Genomic DNA, 15,237 nt, shown 5'->3' with positions numbered 1-15,237 from the left:
TCCACAATAGATAGACATAGGTGGGTTCAGCCAACATTTTTCTAATGTGTATGGCCGCCTTAAGGATCATGACATGATCATAGTGCCCCCTATAATGGTTGCCTGTTGGAGTGTAAGGGAGGTAAGGTACGGTAGTTATATGCCAGTCTTTGTATCTTATAGTTGTAGAGGGGTTGTACCTTTTTTGTAATAACTTACTGTGGTCACCCTAGATGTCATGCATCCTCTCCACCTGTTGTAATCAGCATGACTCAACTGGGCCCTAAGGGGCAAGCTAAGCCAGGGCTAGCCAAACTAGACTGGGGATTTGGGTTTCTATCCTAAAAGAGAGGGTGCCTCCAGATCCTGGGCAACCATAACTGTTAGTACTAGTGTCTGGTTCCCTCTTCCTGACTCTTGGGCCAGTCCTCGTCCCTTTGCCTACTATCAATATAGCTTCATTTAGAGAATGGAGCTCTACATCCAATAGATGACAAAATGCATGACACCTAGCCAGGCTTGCCCTCTTCTTCCTAACTGTGCCACCCATCTGCCTCCTTGATATGTTACGCCCTTACTACCTGGTAAGCTCACAATCTGCTAACGTCACAGACTTTATAAAACAGTTTTCTCTTGTTCTTCAGTTTACAGACTGGGAAGAGCAGCAGCACTGGGAATTTGCTGGACAAAGACGACCTCTCCATACCTCCTCCAGACTACAACATGGCCTCCCGCGGCTTCCCCCCACAGGCTGTGAGCTCTTTCAAGCCCCGGCCATACAGTGTGGCTGCACCAGTCTTTTCACAGGTGGGATGACCGTATATTGTAACGTCATTAGGATCTTCAATGTATGAAGATAAAATCCTTTTAGAATAGAAATGTCATATTGGAGCAAACGCTCTTAATTCTAGTCAGTTAAATATTTTGCTGCTTGCACTCACCACTAGAGGGAGCTCTCTGCAGACGGATTTATCATTATGCTAAATGTGAAAGGTGGTACATGAAGGCATAATTTTTTTTTTTTAAATTTAATGGGGCTATTTAGTATTTTAAATCTGTTAACAGCTGGAAAATGTGTGTAAATATTAGCATAAGTATTATCTACCATAGCATGCTGGAAGTTAACATTGTATATCCTTGTGGGTCTTCTCTATAGCCATGTGTTCCTTATTTATAGGCTTACTCTGTGCCTTATGGGTACAGAATAAACAAGAGTGCCAGCTTTCTGTACCCACAGTCATCCGGACTGTACAAACCTTGTAAGAGGTCTTCAGCCGTAAGTTGGTCACCAGTGGGGCACTTCCATTGTAGCTGTTGACATCCACCGTTTGACGTTGCAGCTTCTTTGTACCCGGACTGCTTACTTTATTGTATGTATGTTGGGGTTTATTAAACCTTATGTGATAAAGAAGCACCATGAGAAATGCAGTCTGGATACTAAGATAACTCAAACGGTCCTGATTTGATGCAATGGAAGGTGCTTCACCATCACTTCCACCAGAAATCTACCTTTATTGGGAAATTTCCCATTGAGCCACGGGTTCTCTTGCCTGCCTAATGGAATTGTATGTTATGTAGAGTGGGCAACTCTTCCTCAATTGCCCATTGGATATTGGTAAAATTTGGATCAATAGATGCCACTTAGTGTTGTGTATGGGAGATGTTGCTTACTTTCCCATAAAAAGAAAGGAACAAAGATTTCCTAGTTTGTGTTGGAGAGACAATATCAGAAGCTAGTGTAATTCTTTAAATTGGCATGAAGGAGGGGAGAAGAGGGAGATGCAGCTTCAGTTGCACAGTTTTTTTTTTTTGTTTTTTTTTTGTGGAGCTGCAATAGGTAGGAGGAACTGGAGATGGATAGCTGATTGGCTCAGAGCCCACATCACTACTCTGACATGACAACAGGGAGAGCCCACTTACTCAGAAGGCGTGGAGGAGACAGAGTATAAATGGTTATATGTGGTCTTGGGGCACTTATACAGTAGGCAAATCTTGTATTCCTGCAGATGGCTTCTGAACGGACCATAGCTTAATTTGCAATTTAAAATTAGAGACTGATTCCTTGATTAGAAAATTGAAGAGGAGTAGCCATTATAATGTTGTAATTTGAAGGGGCAACATATTGGCTCTAAAGATCATTAGGAGTGATCTCAAAATTAGGCACCATTAATAAGCACACGCTAAATCCAATCCATACAAAAGATGTCCATTTTCTTAAAAGAATTGTGACATTACAATATGGTCCTTGCCTCCTCCATTAGTAGGAAGTTTCCTATGAGCAGCCAATCAGCTCACTTAGTCACCTCCTCTTCCTGTGATGAGAGGAAGTGATTACTTTTGCCCCACCTTCTTGGCAATTCTTTTCTATGAGAATAGAAGTTTGTATTCCTAGTACAGGACCACCAATCCGATATCCCCTTCAGGTCTTTACAAGAGTATGAGGGACCTATATACACCCTTATTGTTATATCCATGCAAATATCTTGATTTTCTGATCTGCCAGTAACTACTTGTCTGTACGAAGTCTGTATTGGCGATCCTATCACTGAGTCTAAAGTGTCAATTCTTTACTCTTATTCTAGCTGCTCCACTGAGTATTCTGTTTTTCTTTTTTAAAATCCACCATTTGGTGTCAGAGAGCCAAGATTTTTTATTTTTTATTTTTATTTAGTGCTAATTTTTGTGGTCTTTACAAGGGTGTGTGGCTTCCAGAGCAGCCTAAGGACACGCCCCAGAGGATCCTGTCAGCCACGCCCATTTAGTAAGTACCTTAATAATTAGCACTGAATAAAGTGTCTTATATGTTTGGGAACAGTATGGCGGATTAAAACAAAAACCAGAATACTCAGAGTAGCACCTGGAATATAATTGCTTTTTTTTATATGGTGACGGGTCCACTTTACAGCAACTTTGCTGGTATAATCCAGGCTTGGCAGCCTCTAGGTATGATTTCTGGTGGGAGTTCTCACAACCATTTTACCTCTTGAATTCCCTCGCTGCTTTTTATCAGCTGCAGTGACACAGTAGGAGCGCTCATTGCCATAGCCCCCACCCTCGGTTGTACTATCCTGCCCTGCCCCCACTCACGGCAAAATAAAGCCACCAGATTTCCATTTCATCCCAGATTTACCACCCATCGTTACTACTACTAAATTGGCTTGCTGCTAGTATGCTAATTATCAGTAATTAACCCTGCCCCCTGCCTAATTGGTGAGCTCATTAAAGTAGAGTGAACTTTGCATTAACTTTTCGTGCATTTTTTTTTGCCCTCGGCAGGGTTTAGATGACTACGGGGCACCACGGGCCACAAACAGGTAATGGCGTCCTCCGTCATATGGTTGCATGTGTTCTTATTGTCGATGATGATGAGTGTTATATATTACAGTGTATGTGCGTCACCTGCAGTATCCCTTATTGTCACAGGCGGGAGGTGAAGATACTAATTTGTCTACAATTTGTAAAGTTGTCCTCTAAATCCGTAAAATGGGCATTGATTAACACTGACTCTTTTGTGATTTAAATCTGAAGTCAGCTTTTTATGGTTACCTTTTATTTTGTTTTGTAAATTATTTTCTAGTTTGTTCATTTTATGCAGTACAAAAAGTGGAAACTGTCAGCAAACAATTATCTACTACTGTTTGATCTCAAAATACAGTAGTTGTATTTTCATTCTAATTTTTGGTTGTCCAGCATCCAATAGAGCTGCATTGGTTATTCCAGGATGAGTGGATTAAAGGTTTCACTGGCTCATTTACAGCCCATACTGACTTTGTCTCCCGACCTGAACTAAAAGCCCTCATACATGTGCTTTCCACTAAATTAGAATATCATCAAAAAGTTAATTTATTTCATTTCTTCAATACAAAAAGTAGTGAAACTCATATATTATATTGTCATTATAAACCGAGTGATCTATTTCATGTTTATTTCTGTTGCTGATTATGGCTTACAGCCAATGAAAACCCAAAAGTCATTATCTCAGTAAATTAGATTAACAAAAAACACCTGCAAAGGCTTCCTAAGCTATTAAAAAGGTTCCTTAGTCTGTTTCCGTAGGCTCCACAATCATGGGGAAGACGGCTGACTTGAAAGATGACCAGAATGCAGTCATTGACACACTCCACAAGGAGGGTAAGCCACAAAAAATCATTGCTAAAGAACCTGGTTGTTCAGACTGCTGTATCCAAGTATATTAATGGAAAGTTGAGTGGAATGGCAAAAGTGTGGTTAAAAAAAGGTGCACAAGCAACCGGGATAACCACAGACTTGAAAGGATTGTTACGAAAAAGGCCATTAAAAAATTTGGAGGAGACTCACAAGGAGTGGACTGCTGCTGGAGTCATTGCTTCAAGAGCCACCAAAACAGACATATCCAGGACATGAGCTACAAGTGTCGCATTCCTTGTGTCAAGCCACTCATGACCAATAGACAACACCAGAAGCGTCTTACCTGGGCCAAGGAGAAAAAGAACTGGACTGTTGCTCATTGGTCTAAGGTGTTGTTTTCAGGTGAAAGTAAATTTTGCATTTCATTTGGAAATCAAGGTCCCAGAGTCTGAAGGAAGAGTGGAGAGGCCCCAGTCCAAGCTGCTTGCGGTCTAGTGTGAAGTTTCAGCAATCAGTGATGGTTTGAGGAGCCATGTCATCTGCTGGTGTAGGTCCACTGTGTTTTATCAAGACCAAAGTCAGCACAGCTGTCGACCAGGAAATTTTAAAGGACTTCATGCTTCCCTCTGCCGACAAGCTTTTGGAGATGGAAATGCCATTCTCCAGCAGGACTGGCACCTGTCCACACTGCCAAATGTACCTATACCTGGTTTAAAAACAACAGTATCACTGTGCTTGATTGGCCAGCAAACTCGCCTGACCTTAACCCCATAGAGAATCTATGGATTATTGTCAAGAGGAAGATGAGACACCAGACCCAACAATGCAGACAAGCTGAAGGCTGCTATCAAAGCAACCTGGGCTTCCATAACACCTCAGCAGTGCCACATGCTGATCGCCTCCATGCCACGCTGCATTGATGCAGTAATTGATGCAAAAGGAGCCCCCACCAAGTATTGAGTGCATTTACTGAACATAGATTTCAGTAGGCCAGCATTTCAGATTTTAAAATCATTTTTTCAAGCTGGTGTTATAAACTATTCTAATTTACTGAGATAATGACTTTTGGGTTTTCATTGGCTGTAAAGGGGGTATTACACATAGTGATATCGCTAGCAATATCGCTAAAGCATCACCGATTTGGTGACGCAGCAGCGATATCGCTATGTGTGATACCTCCGACCAGCTCCCCCGCTGTCTGTCGTTGATAACGCAGCTCCATTACTCGTCGGGCGCTTCCTGCTGGTGCCGACGCGTGGACGCGGACGGGAGGACGTCAGGATCGCCGCGTCTGAAAGGTAAGTAATGACCGCTGTATCGCTGCTGCATCGCTGTGAGATCTGCCTGTGTGACAGCTCTCTAGCGACCATTTAGCGATGCACCAGCGATCCTGACCGGGTCGTATCGTTGTCGGTATCGCTTGTGCATCGCTAAATGTAAAGGGGCCTTTAGCCATAATCATCAACATTAACAGAAATAATTCTTGAAATAGATCACTCTGTTTGTAATGACTCCATATGATGAGTTTCACTTTGTGTTTAAGAACTGAAATTACGATTTTGATATTCTAATTTTGTGAGAAGCACCTGTATATATTTTTGGCTTATGAGTCAGGAGACCTGTGGTGAGCACGCACAGAGATTGTGAAAGTCTGATGTGTCAAACTAGCCTAAATCGACACAGCAGTATGATGCAACTAGCTAGCCTGCTTGGTGGTTTCCATTTTTTTTTTTTTTTTTTTGTAGAAACTAAATTGGGAAAATAGTGAATCATTAGGCCAGTGATGACAGCAATTCTGGCAACAAAAGTACAATTCTCAGACAAGTCACATGACCAAAAGTGACTCTTGAGCTGCATTTTGGCTTGGTAAAAAGTTAGCTACGACTTACATTGTAATCTATAGGGTAAAGCATGCAAATTATAACCAGTACCAAAAAAGCATAGTTTTTGATCACTGGTTGCAACTAGCACCTGTTGAGTGATTTCGACGCGATAACGCAATGCAACACCATGATCTTTGCATTGTCATGTATCTCTTGCCTAAAGATGGCAGATTTTACATTCGTCTAATCATTGTTAATGACGGGTTGGGAATCCCATTGGGCTTACTCATTTCCTAAACCGAGCTGTTTTCGATAAGGGTGTAAATACATAGTGACCTCTCCTTTGGTTGTGGTTGAGCACGCTGAGATGATGGCTTAATACCAAGTTTCTGCACCCCACATCTCCCAAAAAAAAAAAAAAGCAGCAGAAATAAGGTGTAGGTCCTGGTGTCGCTCATAGGCTAAGCCTTAATTCCAGTTCCCTCTCTCTCCCCTCTCCAAATAAAGGGGGCAGTTTTGCAGTGTACAGCTAAGCAAATCCCAACAGAGGGGGGTCGCCATGAAACTTTGAAACTTCATGGCACACTTTTGTAACACTGGAGTAAATAAGTTCTGTGTACGGGGGGCATTTTTCTGTTTCATATTTCAGACAGTGGCGTAACTTAAAGCTCATGGGCCCTGATACATAAGCTCCAATAAAGTCCCCAATTACGTCAATTCTTTAATAGTATTGGTCTTTTCATATGGGCCAAAGGGACTTTTTTGGCCTCTTGGGCTATTTTCACACTTCAGTTTTTTGACGTCAGTCACAATCCGTCAGCTTGACGGATCTGTCGCAGATTGTGAAAAACTGATGCAACAGATCCGTTTTTTCGCCGGATCTGCCTGCCCTTCCTGGCAGGTTTATATACATTTGGGGCTGTGGATATTGGAGCATGCTCTGTTTCAAAAAAAGGAAATCAGTCGCTGGATTCCGTCATTTAACAGACAGCGACGGAAATGGCACCCATAGGCTTCCATTCTAGCAAACGACGGACTGCGCTGGATCCGTCGCTGTCCAACTTTTCGACGGAGACAAAAAAGTTACATTGTCCGTTGTCTCCGGCCACCGGATAAACCATTTACGACGGATCCGGCAAACGACTGATAAAACGTGCGGCCATCAGTCGGAATCCGTCGCTAATACAAGTCTATGAGAAAAAAAACGTTTTTTTTTTTCAAAATTTGACGGATTGCGACTGATGGCAAAAAACTGAAATGTGAAAGAGGCCTTAGGCTCCAGGGCCTGGGTACGATTGCAACCCCTGCACCTATTACAGCTACACCCCTGTTCACAGACCATTTAGGGGGTGCCTATAATCCCTGCTAGGATAAGATCCTGACCACTGTTCCCCAGTGTAAAATCTATATCCGGTCACCCACCTACCATGTGTCCTGTATAATACAGGGCTTGGGCTTTGATTCCTGGGTAGTCCCCCATGTCTTTGTGCCACAGGAGTGCGGCTCATAGTAAAGGAGTGCAGTGTGGGTAGGGTTAATGCTTGAGGGACAATCCTGTTAAAGTTAGCAAGAATAGTTGATAAGTATAAGGTCGCTGGGAGTCCCACTGCTGAGACCCCATTGATCACAAGAACAGAGGCCCAGAGTCTCTTGTGGGAAAGGCGTGGTAGTGAGCGTGTGTGACCACCACTTCTATAGACCGTGAATGGAGCAGTGTTGCTCTAGTCCCATGTGAGACCCCTTCTCTCATGGTTGTAGAGATCTTGCTGGTCGGACCCCCTCCTGATTTATAGATGTGGACAGGTGATCCATGAATGTAAAGCCTCTGGGATGCCAAACATTATTCTAACCTGGAAATTCAAGACTGGCATTAGGTTAATATAAGTAGGAATAAAAATGATCCCTGAAGATGTCTATATCCTGTTTGTATTTTGGGTTAAAATAACTTGAATTTGCTTTAAAAATGTTTTCAGCATTTCACTTTGCTGGGTTTTTGCTTCCCTTGATATTGGCTTGAGAATGTGTTAACTGACAGTCTGTTAGAGCGATTGTCCTTAGGTGGCATTTAGAACGTTCTTAATTATTTGATTTTTGACCACATCAGACTTGAACACAACTTTGATGTGGTCTGTGGTCATAAATCTGCATAGCTTAGTTCAGAATGTTAAATTCTCCATTAACTCATTCTGAAGCCAGCAGTGTACAGAGGTATTAAAAATATCGTACCCTTTTGGTTTTTAAATATTTTTTATTTCACATTTAGAAAAAATATTTTTAGCCCAAATTATAGGGAATCTGTCCATAAGATCATTCCACCAAAACCTCCTATTTGGGCCATTAAATTAACCGACAGAGCCAAATTTTAAAAATCTGACCAGTGTCACTTTGTGGTAATAACTCTGGAACGCTTTGGCAAATTCCAGTGATTTTGAGCTTGTTTTTCTGTGACACATTATACTTTATGATAATGGTTAAACTTAGGTTGATATGTTTTGTTTATTTATAAAAAATATCAGACATTTCACAAAAATGTAAAAAAAAATTAGCAATTTTCAAACTTTGATTATCCTTTTGATTCAGATAGTCATACCACTGAAAAATATTAATAAAATTTCCCACACGTTTGCTTTAGATCAGCACCATTTGTAAAATGTTATTGTATTTTGATAGCATTTTAGGAGATTTAAAAATGTAGCAGCAATTTTTTAAGTTTTTTTAATTTTTTCATGGAAATTTACAAAATCATTTTTTTTGAGTGACCTATCCAAGTTAGGAGTGACTTTAAGGATCCTATATATTGGAAAACCCACAAAAGTGATACCTTTTTAAAAACCGTGCCCCCTGACATATTCAAAACTGCTGTCAGGTAGTTTATTAACCCTTCAGGTGATTTTCATAAATTAATAAAAAGTGGCACGATAGGAATGAAAAAGTGTATTTTTACCAACTTCTGAAGAGGTCGCTATAGCCGACAGACTCTAAAGGGCCTGTCACACTAAGCGATATCTCTAGCAATATCGCTATAACTTGTGACGTTATAGCGATATTGCTAGCGATATCGCTGTGTGTGATGCTTACCTACAACCCGCTCCCCCGCTGCTTATCGCTGATCGCACGAGAACAGGCTGGACTGTTTCTCGTCGTCAGCTTCCTGCGGCGCTTCCTGTGGAGCGACGAGCGTGGAGCCGGGCGGGAGGACGCAGGATCGCCTGGTGTGACAGGTAAGTAGCGACCCCCGTCCCCAGCGATGTCTCTGGTGAGATCTGCCTGTGTGGCAGCTCACTAGCGACCACTTAGCGATGCACCAGCGATCCTGACCGCGTCATATCGCTGGTCGGGATCGCTGGTGCATCGCTAAGTGTGACAGTACCTTAAGGCTGATATTTGCTCATGAATTGCCATGGCAAACATCAGGACCACACAATCATGACCTCAGGATGTCAATGGGGATAAAGAGGGAGAAGCCACACTCTTTTAACTATTTATATGATATAGTCACTATTGACAACAGCATCTAAGGGGTTAAATAGATAAGGACAGTGACAACACTTATCATGGCTGATGCAGCAAGTTGTCAGCTATCATGTACAGCCGACAGCTGCTGGATTGTCATCTGTATGGGGATGTTATTCTCTTATATCTCAGGTCAGTTAAAAGACGTATTGACGGTCATTAAGAGGTTAAATGATACCTTGGTATCTGTGATCCAATGTTTTATTCCAGAGAAATGTATGTTTTTCTTAATATGTAAATGAAGGGGGCATTACCAGTGTGAGACATGTATTGACTATCTGCTCTTCGGATCTACATGTCTCACATTGGTAATGCCCCCTTCATTTACATATTAAGAAAAACATACATTTCTCTGGAATAAAACATTGGATCGCAGATCTCAATCATTTCATTCAACCGTCTTTGCCCTACGTGCCCATATAGACTGCTTAGGAGGGGTTGACCCTACTGACAGATTCCCTTCAAAATAATAATAAAAAAAAAAAACGCCCACAAAGATGCCAGTCACTTTTTAACCCCCCTAATGATGACTTAACCCTATGTCTCTGTTACATTGGCCAAGGAAGCTAGGATATGGGGAGCTGTTTGATGCGCTCTGTAGGTTGAAGAGCTGCTTCCGATGTTTCTGTGCTGTCCATGACATGGAGGGAACCTTTTTTTTTTTCCTTTTGTCCATTCTGGGTGGAGGCCTTGACCTGTCCAGGTGCCTGTATGCATGAATAAGAGATACTGCAGCTAGTCGTGGTCCATCCGTGTCGTGATGTTGTGCAGTCGCTCTATATATAATGTACATCTCGGCAGTATCCTTTCTGCTCTTTTGTTTCACAGCGGCAATGGGACTATGATATCTACTGTGTGAAGTGAGGCTTACACAGACATGGCATCCGCTGCTTTGAAGAACTTTCATCCTCTCTTTCCGCCTTTTTAGAATTTATTCTTTCCACCTTCGCTGATTTTTCCTGGATATTTTCTTTGATTACTTTTGTACTTTCTGGAACTGTTTCTTTTTTTTTTTTTTTTTTTTTTTTAAGGTTTTGAATTTTTGTCAGTCCAGTGAGTTGCTGGAGGGATCTATGCTGTAATGTAAAGCAAGGGACTCTAGGTCATGCCAGCAGTGGGCTAACCTGGTGTGACTCATTGAAAATGATTTTTTTTTTTTGCTTTTTTTCTTTGCTCAATTTTGTCACCTTTTTTTATGGAGGGTTTTTCAGAGCAGAAATTTGCCAAAGTGTACCTGTAATTACTGAACATACAGAGAAGTTCTATACCAGTGTAGAGTGTTTTATACCAGTTTTTATTGGGTGTATGGATATTTTTTTTTTTTCCTAACCTTGCCACAAGGTTTTATCTGCATGGAAGGGTTGGGGGTGGGGTGTTTTCCTCTTTCTCTGCCCTTTTCCTAAAGATTGACTTGTATGCATGGAGCTGTAAAGGGACTGTTAGTAGATCTATCACTTTATATTTCTGGTTACATTTTGACCCATATACTCACCGTAATCTGCAGTTGAACTTGTGGGTCTTCTACTCCAGTTGCTTCCAAAGCTGCATTCAGAATTCCTCAGGAGGCAGCTGAGAATCGGCTAGTCCAGATTTAAAAGATGCGTTTCAATTTCTTTTTCCACAATGCATCGAAGCAGAGCATGTGCTTTACATTAGGGGGTTGCAGTGATCTGATGGTGCACAGCCTGAGAGCTAACAGAAAAGCAGCAGGATCTTGAATGTAACTCTGGATGTGTGTGGAGAAGAGGACACAAGACTTCAGAATAAGTAATGTATGTTGATTTAAACTGCAAAAATGGTAACCCCAAGTGGAGATTATCCTGGTCATGATTATTTACAGTCCTCACCCTTCTACCATTTGTCAGCATTAAAGGAGTTGTCTGGGCCAAAAGAAGCTTCCTCAGGGGCTGTATCTGTAAAAAAAAAAATAATTAAAAAATACAGTAAATAAAATTGATGTTCATTTATGGTACCCAACTGGATCTGGCACAGGCCGGCTGCTCTGTGGTCTGTGCCACCAGCCGCAGGACTGCTGCCACAGTCTGGTGACTTCAGCAGAACATTACTGGGTGTTTGTCTTTATGATTCAGAGTCACTTACCACTGCAGCCAATCACAGTTCTGGTGGAAGGTCACCAGTACAGACAACATAGCAGCCTGCGCTGGATCCAGGTGGTCCATTAACACCCAAATTGCTATCCATATTCAGCATAGGGTAACAAGTATGAATCCTAAATTGCCAAAAGGAAAATAATCCCTAACTCAAGACCATACAACTTAGCTTTTAATAATACCACTAAAAAAAATATTAAAACTCGCACTGGTCAGTTTATCATAATGGACACTAGCATAATAATTAGACTCGCGTTCTATAAAGTGCTCATCGTCTTAATTCTGTATTCCATTTCATTCAGGCGTATGGATCAAGGTGTGGCCACTACCTATATACCATATCTATTGCCACAACAGAGATTTACTGACTAGTGCTAATAGAAAATTGCCCTAAGCCTCCCCTTATTCACAGTGAGTTTCAATATTTCCTTTAGTAGGATCCAGGTGGTTGGCACTTGGTGAGCATTAAATGCATTTTATTTATTTTTACTGATCTAGCCAAATGGGGAACACTTTTCTGCCCGGACAACCTGTTTAAAGAGGATAAAAAAACATGGCTGCTTTCTCACAAAATACAGCACCACACTTGTCCGTGAGTTTGCTCTGATTTTGCACATGCATAGGAATTTGTTACAGTAAAGCTTACAACCTGTAGTCAAGGATGGTGCTGTTTGGGCCAGAAAGCAGGCATGTTTTTTTAATAGTTGGCAACCCCTTATAATATTGGGTGATAGTATTGTCCAAGTATTTTCCTAAACTCTAAACTTTGTGCCTGGCATTTTTGAGTGTGATAACAGAGCTGGGGTGGGTCATGGATTTTGATGAAGGGATTTTATATTCTTGGCTCTGAGCTGTTGGAGATCTCTCCATGCCTTCACTCCATAACTGAAGTGATGGAAAATGTCTCAAAAATTAATTTTGTACATTAAATTTAAATGTCCAAGGAATTGGAACTTCAAAGCCATATTCTACAAAAGTGGAAAATTCGATGAAATTGACTATTTTTGGTAAATTCATTATTGAACACCTTGAAAATGGTCAACAGGGAAGAGTGCAACCAACACTTCACAATTTAGTCTCCCCTGTTCACTGGGAATATGAGTAAGGTCAATCCTTGAGGTCATTGAAGTTGGCACTATTGGAAACACCTTTTTCTTTATTTTTTTTCTTTTTTTCCCTCATGAGTCCATGGAGGCAACAAAGATCAAGAAATGGTGGACTATGGCCTCCTGTTTCCTTTTTTCTAAATCTTGTTTGTCATATCTGTTATGCATGTGTGGTAACATGTCGATAACCAATATTGAGCCTCTGTTGATTCTTAAAAGGTGAAAAGGCCACAAGCTTAGGACCTCTATGGTGCTTCCAGTCCAAACCCATTGATGTCACTTTGACATTGTTGAGCTGTTCCTCTGTTACTTCTGGAACTTTTGAATGTTGAAAACTGGGTGTTACCATGTTTTGATGATGGGGGATCGTCCTGGAGCATACGTAGAGAATTAAAGAGAACAAGAAATGTTAGATCTGGCAGACATTAAAGGGATACCCCTGCATAAAAAATTATCTAACAGTGTATGTACGAGCATCCTTGGATCTTTGTCACTCTATGGTTTCCCTCTAATAGCAACTTGCTCTCCCGGTCTGGAGACCTTTATCTAACCCGTACATTTCAACTTCAAAAATGAAGCTGATATGTATGGAATGTTTTCCCTGTGACATTTTTGCCCAGATGTGAAACTTTGTCCCTGCATAGCTGCCAAAATTGGCTCCAAATTGCGTCTTGTTACAAATTAAAGCCGTGAGAAATGGCCATACTGATCTATACCCAAATCTACCAGGCATGTGCCCAACGAGGAGGTGTCATGTGACACATCTTGGCATTGCTGATTGGCTATAAGGACTCGGAGCGAAGGGGCTCTATTCTATCTGACTTCCCATTGGTTCTTAAGCAGGTAAAATTGATCCCTCCAGTAAACATGTTATTGAGGAAAGCCCAACCTGATTGTTTCCCTTTTATATTCCCGACAGGGAAGGCTTCTTTTGGTAACTGTGCCACAGCTGTCCACAGATTGTGTGGTACTGCTGAGCTGAAAAATCTAAACACAACCCTAAAGAAAGTACAAGTGTGGTGGTGTTATTGGAAGGTAGCATCCATGTGTTTCTTCACTTGGACAACCCTTTCAACTTTAATGTTCAAAGCCACAATGTTTAAATATCCCATAAAATATCTGCCATTGTAATGGCGCCAAAAGATTAAAAATTTTTACTTCCTCACTTTTTTTTTTTTTTTGATCTGACCAATTTGTCTATAAATCCAGTCATTAGAGGTCCTCTTTAATTTTATCTCCCCGTATTTTGGGGCCTCCCTGATCTGCATTGCCTAAATGAGAAAGATGCAAATTAGAAAGCAAATCTGGCCTGGTAGTACCACCTATTGGAGGAAGCGACCCTATAACTGACACATATCATGCCATGATGGCCTCATGCAAAATTTTAGCTCCCAACATGCCGTACCACTATGTGGCAGTGATGTCATGAGATGGGGAGATATATATATATATATATATATATATATATATATATATATATATATATATATGTGTGTGTGTGTATATATATATAATTTTTTGTTTACTCACTTATATGGCGCCATCAATTCCACAGCGCTTTACAGATACATATAATATATTATATGATTTTTTTTAATATATAAGTATACTTGTCTCTTGTTTGTTTGATTTCATTTTTTAATTTTCTTTTTCTCACCGCCATTTTTTTCCCTTCCCTTGCTTCCCATTTGCATCTTTTCTTTTCCGAAACTTCTTTCCCTCTTTTCTGTGTCTGACAAACTTCCTAAACAAATTAAAATAAGATTGTCAATAATGGCTACCAGTAGTGCTTCCTAACGCACTAATGCATCATGTGCTTTTGGGAGTTAAAGGAGTCTTCACCTTCCTACTTGGCTTCTGTCAACTTTTCGCCAGTGCCAAAAAGCATCCAACTTTGAGGTCAGTTATTCTAAATAAAGGGCCTCTCTCGCTCTCTCTCTGGCCGTCTCTGCTCTCGCCATCTTTTGTGAGCCATCGGTTCAGCAATGAACAGAATGTATAAAGATTGTACAATGAGCTGCCCACAGAACATTGTGCCCTGTAATCATGTAAGTGTACGAATAAAGTTTTATTTATTGCATTTCGGAAATCCATTTTATTTTCTCACTCTGAGGCTTGCTTGCTGTCTTTCTCTGTATAGATTTCTATATTTTTTTTGTTATGGGGGTGGGCGGGTGTCTTGCTGACAGACGCTAACTGTGATTTTGACCATTGAGCAGCTGTATTATAACTTCAGGCTAAAATAAACATTTTCTACAATCAGCCATTGCCTTTTTAACTTTTTTTTCCATTTGCATATAAATAAACAATTAATCATGCTTCATCTATGATACTATTCATATACTCGTGCTTTATTATGGTATTGGGGCGTAGTTGGCATATGTATATCTATCTATACACACAGCTACAGGCATAATGTCAGTTCTGCCATTAGTAAGAACATTACCTGGCGAAATGAGAAGTCTGCTGAGCCACCCGTGACCCCTAGAGGGAGACTACCGAACATTAATTTATGGTTCAATTAATTGGGGTCATTTTTTTTTTTTTGTGTGTGAGCTCCCCCCTAGTACGTGTTTAAAGTGCTGTTTAATCTGCCAA

The 15,237-nt window shown here is 40.9% G+C and overlaps 1 protein-coding gene across 5 annotated transcripts in view; it reads left to right on the top strand.

Moving 5' to 3' along the window:
- The window catches only part of BAIAP2 (BAR/IMD domain containing adaptor protein 2), a 189,045-nt gene that overhangs the window by 150,018 nt on the left and 23,790 nt on the right, over positions 1–15,237 (top strand). For 2 of the 5 annotated variants that reach the window (XM_073554714.1, XM_073554716.1), the window contains exons 12-13: positions 624–786; positions 3,256–3,293. In XM_073554714.1, coding sequence (XP_073410815.1) covers positions 624–786; positions 3,256–3,293 — 201 coding nt within the window. Of the gene's footprint in view, positions 1–623; positions 787–1,156; positions 1,313–3,255; positions 3,294–10,250; positions 14,902–15,237 lie in introns of those variants that run through there. The other 3 variants (XM_073554713.1, XM_073554717.1, XM_073554715.1) reach the window with 2 other exon arrangements.

This window comes from Dendrobates tinctorius, unplaced genomic scaffold, assembly GCF_039654945.1.
Source record: "Dendrobates tinctorius isolate UK_male_01 unplaced genomic scaffold, ASM3965494v1 ptg000212l, whole genome shotgun sequence".
Classification (NCBI taxonomy): Eukaryota; Metazoa; Chordata; class Amphibia; order Anura; family Dendrobatidae; genus Dendrobates; species Dendrobates tinctorius.
The sequence above is the reverse complement of the archived record's forward strand: the minus strand, read 5'-3'. Positions and strand labels throughout refer to the sequence as shown.